Source organism: Quercus robur, chromosome 8 (assembly GCF_932294415.1).
Source record: "Quercus robur chromosome 8, dhQueRobu3.1, whole genome shotgun sequence".
Classification (NCBI taxonomy): domain Eukaryota; kingdom Viridiplantae; phylum Streptophyta; class Magnoliopsida; order Fagales; family Fagaceae; genus Quercus; species Quercus robur.
Window position 1 is genome coordinate 10,406,539 of NC_065541.1, and position 11,248 is coordinate 10,417,786.

At 32.8% G+C, this 11,248-nt stretch overlaps 1 protein-coding gene across 1 annotated transcript; it reads right to left on the reverse strand.

Moving 5' to 3' along the window:
• Nucleotides 1-8,438: 8,438 nt before the first annotated feature.
• LOC126694545 (G-type lectin S-receptor-like serine/threonine-protein kinase LECRK1) lies at nt 8,439-10,951 on the reverse strand. Its single transcript, XM_050390883.1, has one exon. The coding sequence runs from the start codon at nt 10,829-10,831 to the stop codon at nt 8,453-8,455; it is 2,379 nt and encodes a 792-aa protein (XP_050246840.1). The 5' UTR covers nt 10,832-10,951; the 3' UTR covers nt 8,439-8,452.
• Between the last annotated feature and the right edge of the window lie 297 nt (nt 10,952-11,248).

Sequence of the window (11,248 nt, forward strand, 5' to 3'; positions counted from 1 at the left end):
GATCCTCTATATTCAAAGAGGGAAAATATCCTTTCACACTATGTCCACTATTTTACATCTATGTATTACTAAAAGTTAGTGTAACGTTTAATGCTGCTGCTCTCATGTTGCGCCACATTAGTTGCCATATCATTCTTTTTTTTCTTTTCTTTTTTACAATATAATTTGCTCTACAATTTTAAAATGGTTTTTACAATTTTCAGCCCTATAAATGCAGTCTACTACTTATTTATTTACTTCCACTATCACCCTATAATAAATCTAGTCCACTACTTATTTATTTATTTCTATTAACACCCTATAATAAATCTATATATATTACTAAAAGTTAAAGTGTAGCGTTTAATGCTGCTGTTCTCATGTTGCGCCACATTAGTTGCCATATCATTCTTTTTTTTCTTTTCTTTTTTACAATATAATTTGCTCTACAATTTTAAAATGGTTTTTACAATTTTCAGCCCTATAAATGTAGCCCACTACTTATTTATTTACTTCCACTATCACCCAATAATAAATCTAGTCCACTACTTATTTATTTATTTCTATTAACACCCTATAATAAATCTATATATTACTAAAAGCTAAAGTGTAGCGTTTAATGCTGCTGCTCTCATGTTGCGCCACATCAGTTGTCATATCATTCTTTTTTTTCTTATCTTTTTTACAATATAATTTGCTCTACAATTTTAAAATGGTTTTTACAATTTTCAGTCCTATAAATGCAGCCCACTACTTATTTATTTACTTCCATTATCACCCTATAATAAATCTAGTCCACTACTTATTTATTTACTTCTATTAACATCCTACAATAAATCTGTATAATTAATCTAGTCCACTTCTTATTTGTTTAGTTCCACTCTCAAGTCCAACCCAAATTCTTTTCAGTTCAGCTTTAGGGTTTTGTGTGAGCCTTTTTAGCTTAAAAAAAAAAAAAAAACGTTGAAGCCTTTCAAGCTTTAGGGTTTTTTTTTTTTTTTTTTTTTTCTTATAATTGTTTTTAACATTTATTTTTTTTAATATTTACATTTCTTCAACCTTTCTCTCTCCCTTACCATTTTATCTTCCCACTATTTCTTCAATCTTTCTCCCTCTCTTATCTTTTCATCTCCCCACTACCCTCTACATTAATATCATTCTTCCTCTTTCCCTTCATCTTCCTTTATTTTTGTCTCTTCTTATTTACACTCTCTTACTATAAATTTGTCACTATCTTTTCTATTTTATGCATAGTTTTCCCTCACAAAAAAAAAAAAAGGTTCCCTCTCTCTCTCTCTCTCTCTAAATTTTTTAATGGATTTTTTTTTCTTGCATCTCTACTTTAGGTTGATAATTTTTTATATTCTTTAAAACTCTATTTTGGGTTAATGCGATTTAGTTTTGTTTTCTAAATTGTGATTTAGTTTTTTTTTTTTAAATTGTTGTTGTTGTTGTTTTTTTTATTTTTTATTTTATTTTTTTTATTCTCTTTGATTGTTAAATGTTATCTTATTGCATTCTAAAGAATTAAATATAGCATATAAAAATATAATATTATTCTATTACATAGTATGATTTGGATAATTTGGTATTTATTCTGTTACATAGCATGATTTTTTATAGTGCTCAATTTAGATGTTGAACTATGAGACTTTACTAAATTTTGTTTATTTTCTAATCCTTTGTGGTAGACAAAGTACTCTTAATAGTTGTATTAGAAGTACTCTTAATAGTTGTATTTAAAGTACTCTATAATGCCATTTATTTAAAGAAAATCAAAGGTTAGCCAAACAAAAATAATTGGGTAGGTGACAAATTTTAACTTTTGCAATTTTTATTATTATTATTATTTTATAACAATGCATGTATAGAAATTTAATTCTTAGGTTTTGCTAATAATTGTTTATTTAATAATATGTTTTGGGCAGTCGAAATTATAATTTTTACAAAGAAAATAACCTTAATAGATTATCAAAAACAAAATTTTATCCTCATATTGGTTCAATTAATCATTGTTAAGTTTTATTAATTTTTTTTAGTTTACGTTTTTTTGGTGTTTTGGATTGTTTCTATATTACATTTATGATTGTTCCTATAATGAATAAAAATATAATTACGAAATACATTACTCATTATTAGATTAGTTTAAATTGTAAAAAAAAAAATTTAATAAAATCACCATAAAAATAATTATCACGCGCAACGCGCGGGTTCGCGGCTAGTTAGAGTAAAACTTAGATACAGTACTTTAGGTAACCCTTTTAAAATTAAAACACCTGTCCACTTACTTAACAGTGGTAATGCCCTTTTCTTCTTTGTTTATTTCTTTTCCTTCTTTTATTTTTCCCCTATTTTAGACTATTTTGGGGGGCCAAATGGACATATACCACTGTTAGAGAAAATATATATGAATCTACCACTGTTTGCGAAATATTTAACAGTGTACCACTTTTTTGAAACTCGATTTTGTGGAAATCGAGTTTTCCATGGTACTCGAGTACCATGAATTTTTATTTTTTTATTATTATTATTTTTTTTTAAGTTTTTGAAGTAACTAGAGTTCATGGAAATCGAGTTCCATGAACTCGAATACCATGGAAAACTTGATTTCCACAAAATCGAGTTTCAAAAAATTGGTAAATTATTAAATATTTTGCAAACAATGGTAAATTGCAAAATATTTTTTTAAAAAGTGGTATTTGGCCATTTTTACCCTATTTTGGGCATTCAAAATTTTCTCAAGAAATCAAGATTTTCTATCCAAACAAACACTAAAAAAATTACAAATCAAATTAAAAACCCATTCTAAAACACAAACAATTTCAATAGGGCACATATCAAAACCCACGGATCTACAAGCCCTCATTTCCTAAACCCAAATGAAATTCTCAAGCTTTCATAACCTAATCACCAAATCAATCAAAGGATAAAACAAAAAGAGAGAGAGAATGGCGGCCATCAGTGGTGGAGACCCCTTTGACCTATGTTGTCGTGTATGGTGGTTGTACTCTTGAGGTTCCGGCATAGTTGAGCTTGAGAGAGAATCAGGCTTAGGAGAGAGAAACCTGCGAGATTAGAGAGAGAGAGAGAGAGAGAGAGAGAGAGAGAGAGCCATCCTTCTATGGCTCGCGGTGGTCGTTGGCAACGGCTGAGGTTTGGCTACATGAAACTTGGCTACCACCACTCAATCTACTCTGCCGCTGGCTTAATCTCCTCTTCATTCTCTCTCCCTCTGTCTTTGATGAACACATCAGTTAGTGGTTTATTGATATTTTGTTGGTTTGATTGTTGCTGTGTGAGAAGTACTTGATGTTCATAAAATTTGAATGAAAATTTTCTAATATTTTCTCTAGTTACCAGCAAAGGCTTTAGTTTAATGGAAGGGAAGAAGATGTTAAGAAAGTGAATATTTCATCCAATTTAAGCGAGAGAGAAGGAAAGGGAGAGAGAGAAAGAAAGAGAAGAAAAAAGTTTTGGGGGTTTTCTCATGGGAAGTCATAGTTTGAAACGGGGAAAAATAAAAGAAGTAAAAGAAATAAACGGACAAGAAAACGGCATTTTCATTGTTAAGTAAGTGGACAGGTGTTTTAATTTTAAAGGGGTACCTGAGGTACTATATCTAAGTTTTGTCCTTAACATTAATATTTACAATTAATGCAAAAACGTTGGTATTTTAAAAGATGAAAAATGCTTATACAACTCTAAACTTTTATTTTATCAATTTACTTCATAAACTTTATGTAACTACCAAATCAACAAGTCTGTTAGTCTTCCGTTAAAACACAAACATAATACACGTGCATCTCACTTGAACCATGTGAGAGGGAGAGAAACTGAGAGAGACCTACAGCCGGCATAGTTTAGAGAAAGAGAATGGGGAGGTGATCAAGCCAGAGCCACTATCACTAGTCGCTGCGCCTTCTATAGCCACCATTGTTTCCACCATCATCTCACGGCTGGTATGGGTTGGTATGTTTTTTTTTTTTCTAATCATTCATGTGCAAGTCTCTACGTGAATTTCATAGATTGGTTTAATTTTCGGGGTTACCCAATGTATGAAACCTGTAATGGATTGGGTAGAGTTGGTTGTGGTAAAATGATCAAAACTAGTTTTAAAGTGCTTTTGAGAATGCTATACAACTGTTTGATGAAATGCCTGAGAGAGATATATGGCCAGTGCTGTAATGGGATTTAGCTATTTGGTTAAACATGTTAAAATTTAGAGGAAGAAAACCTCAAAGAATGGATTTGTTAGAAAATGTAATTCATTCATTCTCAAAGACAAGATTACAACTTTCATACAATAAAACAAAGCATGACCAACTCTACCCAATCCACCACAAGTTCATACATTGGGTAACCTTGAAAATTAAACCAAACTATGAAATTCAAGTAGAGACCTACACATAAATGATTAAAAAAAAAAAAAAAACTAACTAGCATACCAACCCATACCAGTGGCGAGATGACTGCAGAAACAATGGTGGTTGTCGACGAAACTGTGGCTTTGGCCTGATCACCTCCCCATTCTCTTTCTCTCAACTACATTGGCTGTAGGTCTCTCTCAGTTTCTCTCCCTTTCACGTGGTTCAGCCCTTGGATATATGGTGATTTAAAGTTCAAGGGTAATTACACTAAACCCACCTGTGGTTTAGCTTGAAATCATTTTGCCTACCCGTGATTTAAAAAGTGTTACTACTTTACCTAACTGAGGTATGTTCTGTTTGTTTTTGGTAATCCACCTCTGTTAAAATAGGGGTAAATAGGTATTTTTGCTCAAATTTTATGTCTCTCTCCTCCCAAAACAAAAAATAGCACAAAAATGCAAGAGAAACAAGATCAAAAGCAAGGGTTTTGTGAAAATTAATATTTGATTTGGTGGATTCACTTTGCAGATTTCTCCTTTCTTTGCCTTTGCAGTGGTGGGTTCGCAGTGGTTTGTGGTTTTTAGTTAGGATCGGTGTTAGAGGATTTCATTTTTGTTGTGGGTCGGCTTTAGAGGTTTATGGGCTCTGGTTCTGTGGGTTTTGTTTTGAATCGCTAGTTCTGGGTTTGGTCTTGGCTTGAATCAATGGTTTTAGGTTTTGGTTTGAATCATTGATTCTGGGTTTTGGTTTGAATCAATAGGGGTTTTGGTTTGAATCACTGATTCTTGGTTTATTGGTGGCAAATGGTTACAAAGTTCTAGGTTTGTGTACTGATGCTGATGCCGATGTTGATGCCATTGTTTTGTTGATGGGTTTGTGGCTTTTGTTGATGGGTTTGTGGCTTTTGTTGATGGTCTGTGGTCAGTGGTCTGTGGATGGTGGTTTTGGGTTCGTGGATTTTACTGATGGTTAGTCATCGGTGATTGTTTGTCGTTGGGTTTCATTCAATTTTTTTTTTTTTTTTATTTCACTGAGCAAAGTCGTGTTCTTCGTATTTTTTTTTTTAATCTTCTTCTAATCCGAATCAAAGAAAGCTAGAAGAGGAAGAGAGAGACTCAAGGAAAAGCGATGAGTGAAGCGAATATCACCATTGTTGCTTTCAATTGCCTTTTCTCACCTCCATCATCATCAATGTATTCAAAACTGCGACATACTGTGCTTCTTCGTTCAATAGGGCTCGGTACAGCTTTCCATTTGATTTATGAATTTCATCAACATCATTTTCTGTACAGGATCTCCTTTAGCGATGTAAGCTATAGTAAACCCACAAATGAGATGAGAAAAATTGTGTATATATAATATATTTGATTGAGACAGGTCATAGTGTATTGTTCGGTTGATTGAAGGGAAATATTGTATTATTCAGTTATTTGTGTAGGTTGATCTAGGTTTTATTTTTTTGGGTATGTTCTTCATGTTCAAGATTTATGTGAATTGTGAGAGAAACCAATACCACTTTTTGATCTTGTTTCTCTTGCATTTTTGTGCTATTTTTCGTTTTGGGAGGAGAAAGACATAAAATTTGAGCAAAAATACCTATTAACCCCTGTTTTTAACAGAGGTGGGTTACGGAAAATAAACAGAACATACCTCAAGTGGGTAAAGTGACATTTTTTAAACCACAGGTAGGCAAAGTAATTTCGCGCCAAACCACATGTGGGTTTAATGTAATTACCTCTAAAGTTCATGTGAGATGTACGTGTATTTTGTTTGTGATTTAACAGGAGACTAATGGAAGTGTTGATTTGGCAGGTGTGTAAAGTTAATGGAGTAAATTGGTAAAAATAAAAATTGAAAGAATATCATGTTTATTATCTTAAAGTTCGAGGGGTGTATGACCATTTTTTTTCCTTTTAAAAATTCTCAGATGTAAAAAATTGAATTTAAGTTTATAAAAGTTCATATTCAAAAAGGATTAATTTCATGGTACATTGTCCACCATCACATCCAATAAAAAATGAACAATTTTATTTTCTTCATTAATTGTCTAAAGTGGATATTATACGAAAGGTTTTAGGGCGAGTATGTTTGTGATTGGCCTTTTCATTTTAGCTTTTTAGTTTATTTGTTCTATACGGTCTTCACTTTTTACGTCAATCAATTTTCTATCTATATTAAAAAAAAAAAGTCAAATAAACTTGTGCCAAATGGCCTAGAATAAAACAAACATAGGAATTGATTAGTTTATATGAATAGTATCAGTGGATTCCAGTTAGTTTAATTGGTAATACCATAAGTTGAAATTCTCTAAAAAAAAAAAAAAAGAATAATACCATATAAAGTGTACATTATAGGCAAAAATGTTGCTAATATTTGCCACTTTGGGGAAAGTGCAGTGGCAACTTCAAGAATTTTATTTAGGGGGGGTCATTAAAAAACTTAAATGAATTTTTTTTTTTAATAAAAAGAGAATTTGAATACCATAAGTTGAAACTCTCTAAAAAAAAAAAGAATAATACCATATAAAGTGTACATTATAGGCAAAAATGTGGCTAATATTTGCCACTTTTGGGGAAAGTGCAGTGGCGACTTCAGGAATTTTGTTTAGGGGGGTCATTAAAAAACTTAAATGAAATTTTTTTTAATAAAAAGATAATTTGAATATATTGAGCTATTGACAAAAAAAAAAAAAAAAAAGCTTTACAATTTCCTTCTACAAGTTTAAAATTTTAAGTAAGAAAGTCTAAATTTTAAGTTTAGAATTTTATAAGCTTTACAAGTAAAAAAAGCTTTACAGTTTCCTTCTATAAGTCTGACTTCGCAACTCAAACCCTTTCCTCCCTAAACCCCCCAAGTACTTTGCATATGGGGAGGTGTCAATTCAGTTACAAGACCTTTGGCACAAGTTTTCCAATTTTGAATTATTATATGATAGTTCATTATGAGTATTTATGGCCATTGCAGGTAGCTATGACCATTTTATTTTGTTAACTTTGTCTAACATTTTTATTTTTATGCACTTGTTATTATCTATTTGTCTTTGTTTTTATAAAAATATTTTAAACTAAATGAATAAACTCAACTCATTGGCTTTGTATTAATTATTGATGTACACAATCATACTCATTCATATATAAATAATACACTACATGTCTACTTAACTAATCAAATACTTGAACAATCACTAATTTTACAAATTTTTTTCTTGAATTTTTATGACTTTATAACAAAAAGTTATTATAACATGATAATAATATACACATGCAACAAATCCTCTATATTCCCTAATTACTAAATTATATAAAGTTATATTATATTTAGGGTCATATTAACAGATGCCCTTAGGGCAATTGTTATATTTCCTATGAAAGTGGTATCAAAACATTTCTCTTGAAAGTGGTATCAAAACATTTCCCTTATATTTATACTATGCACACAAACTTCTATACACATCATTATTTACACAAATAACATTATAACAAAAGTAATACATACAATCAATATTAGACACACTCACACACATATAATATAAATTTATAATAAAGAGTGACACTTACAATTCACAAATACTTTTCTTACTCTTAGAGTTGCAAATACTTGTAATAAGGGTGTATAAATAAATTTAAGTCAAGGTATGCAAAAATAATATTTTTAAGAATAATTAAAGTATTAATTAAACTAACAAAAAAAATATTATATATATAAAAGAAGAAAAAAAAAATTGAAGTCAGGGGGTTCATTTGAACCCCTTGAACAAAGTGTAGCGCTACCCTTGGGAAAGTGTACAATTATTATAACTACAATGTACACTTAACATGAATAGTGCAATGTAAAAATAGTTTTTTCCTTTATTTTATCCATTACAATTGTTTTTTTTTGCCTAAAGAATGATAATAAAGCACACAAAATACAATAATGTTGGTATAGATCAACTGGTAAAGTCATATGGTGGATTCCATAGGTTGAAACTATCTTAAAAAAAAATATTGGTTCCATATGAGAAAAAAGAAATCATAAAAACAAACTAGGGTATGCATACCTACTAAATGTATGTATATACACACATGAGTACATCCCCCCAGTATACATTTACTAGAGTACATATATCATGAAACAGCAATGCAAAGAACTGGAGAAGGGGGAACTGGAATATCTATTTTCCCCTCCAACATCAAGATTATATTTTTGATTGAAGGGCGCAAAGCTGGATCTTCTTGAACACACCACAAGCCCACTTTCACTGTTCTTTCCAATTTCCGGAAGTCCACATTTTCATCTTCCACAACCACAAGCTTTTCCAACTCTCCAGCAGCAAAGCAGTTATATACCCAATCAGTAAGAACAATCTCATCTGCAGTTGAAACATTTACTTCTATACTTCTTCTACAACAGACAATCTCCAAAAGCACAACACCAAAGCTGTATATATCAGCTTTTACTGATATATTCATGGAATTCTTTTCCCATTCAGGCGCTAAATATGAACTTCTTCCTTCCGCATCTGTAGTGGCTCTTGATTGATTTGGAATTAGCAGTTTTGCAAACCCAAAATCTGAAATCTTCGCCGTCCAATTATCATCCATGAGTATGTTTTGAGGCTTTATGTTGCAATGGATGATACAAACTTCGCCCTCTTCATGCAGATAGAGAAGTCCTCTGGCCACATCTAGTGCAATTCTTATTCTTTCTTTCCAAATCGGGGGCCTCTCAGCCTTGAAAATAAGATCTGCAAGAGAGCCATTGTTCATGTACTCATAAACTAAAAGCTTCCCGGATCCCTCAATACAAAAACCAAGTACTCGAACCAAGTTTTTATGATGAGTTCGTGCAATAACAGTAATTTCAGCCTGAAATTCTCGTTCCCCTTCTTCCACAGCTTTCTCGAGTCTCTTAACAGCAATAGTTTTGCCACCACTAGATATAATCCCTTTGTAAACTACTCCATATGAGCCCCTACCTAACTCTTCCTTGAAGCCATCTGTAGCACGCTCAAGCTCGTTGTAAGAAAATAACCGCAGAGTAAACTCTTCAGCTAATCCCAAGTTCACGTTTTCTGAAAGTTTTCTGTACCTGACCAATTTCTGCCTGTACACGAAGAAGCTAGAGGTTGCCAAAACAAGACACAAGCATGAAACTGTACCCAAACTTACAGAAAGAATCAAAATCAGACTTCTCTTGCTTCCAATAAAGAGTTCCGGGATTTGAGTGGAATGGATCCCCCTGAGCTTGAAGAAAGTTGTAGCTGATTCTTTTACATTCATTCTACCATATCTAAGCGGAAGCTTATATTTTCTGCAATTGGAATCTGTATATGATACTGCTCCACAATTGCAATCTTCCAGGCAAAACTGGCCACAATTTTCCTTATTCATTGGCTCAACTGAATATGGGGAATTACCCCCCAACACAATATTCTCTAAAGAAGTGACATTGTATAGCACCGCTGGATCTTTACTGCGTCTACAATCATCTTCGCTGAAGTTGTGGTAGCAGCCCAGGAACTTGTTGCTGGTGTTGATGAAATCAAATCCAGTATAGCAGTTACAGTCAGCTTTGCTACCCATGCCTGAGCAGTAACTGTTTAGTCCACAGAAACCCTTGACGTCACATTGATCAGACAGAGCGGACCACTCCATCAACATACTCGAGCTATTATCGCTCTTAAAGTGGTGTAAATACAATCGAAAGATCCCATCTGCATCAAGTGTTGCACGGTAGATTGTAGTTCCATTCTTGTCAGGATATGAGCTATTTGCCAAAATGTGTCTCTGCCCGCCACTTAGGTGGACCAATAGAACGCCTAAACGAGAGAGATTGAGCGATGTATAGAATGTTGCATTGAATCCATAAATATTACCACTGGACCAATATGCACCATTCCAGTCATGCGAGCTGTTTTCTGGGTAGGCTACGAGGTTTCCATCATCCTGCATATTAAGCGAATAACGTCCACTCGAGTGGTCTGATATAGACACACTTGAAACCAAGTAACTGCCACTAGAGAGATTCTGACCACCTAATATGGTGTCAGTTGGAAAATCAAAGCTATCCCAGATTACGTAGGAATCATTCCTGTAGAGCACAAAATTACCAGAATCGAGCATAGCAGCTGAAGTTGCAGGTCGGTCTTCCTGATCCACATCAATAATCGAAAGTTCTCTGCCTTGCTCTGTTATAAGCAGCAGTTTACCATCAATAGTTAAGTTCAGTGTAGCATTGGAGGAGACAGGTGGGTCATCTCGATTTGCAGTCCAGATGATTGTCTTCTCAGTTTGATTAACCAGCCATATTCCGATAGCAAAGCCATCATCTTGTGGGTAGAAACCAAATGCAAAAAGACCAGAAGGTGAGAGCCAAGAAGTACGGTTTGCATTGGGAGAAAGAGAAGAACCTAAAAGTACCAAATTGGACTGGTTTTGTTGAGCGTTTGCATGAACGGGAAGTAGGAAAAGCAGCAGTAAGGGCAGAACTGGTATGGAAGCCATGAGGCAGAGTGAGATGAGAGGGATCAGACTTGAGAGTGTATATTAAAGAGGAGTAGTGTTTATTATGAACACTATTTGCGTGTTAAGGACTAAGGATACGTGGATTAAAGTGTGTAACAACATTTTCTCTAAAGAGAATGTTGTACATTATGTGTGTATATATATATATATATATATATATATATAATTGTCTTATGAACAATTTTCTTTGTGGGAGTTTTTTTTCTTGTTAATATTGTGATGTTAGACACAATTGGTGATGTAAACGTTTAATTTTAGGTGGAAATACCATTTTAGAGTTTGAATCAATTTCGTTATTAGATTTTGATAGTAGTCAATTTGGTGCTTGATATTTTTAACAAGCAGTCAATTTGTTTATTTAAAATGTTTTATTTTTTATTCTTAAATTTTTTTAAA

Coding starts and splice junctions, on each gene's coding strand:
- LOC126694545 (XM_050390883.1), bottom strand. CDS start 10,831: ATGGCTTCCATACCAGTTCTGCCCTTACTGCTGCTTTTCCTACTTCCC.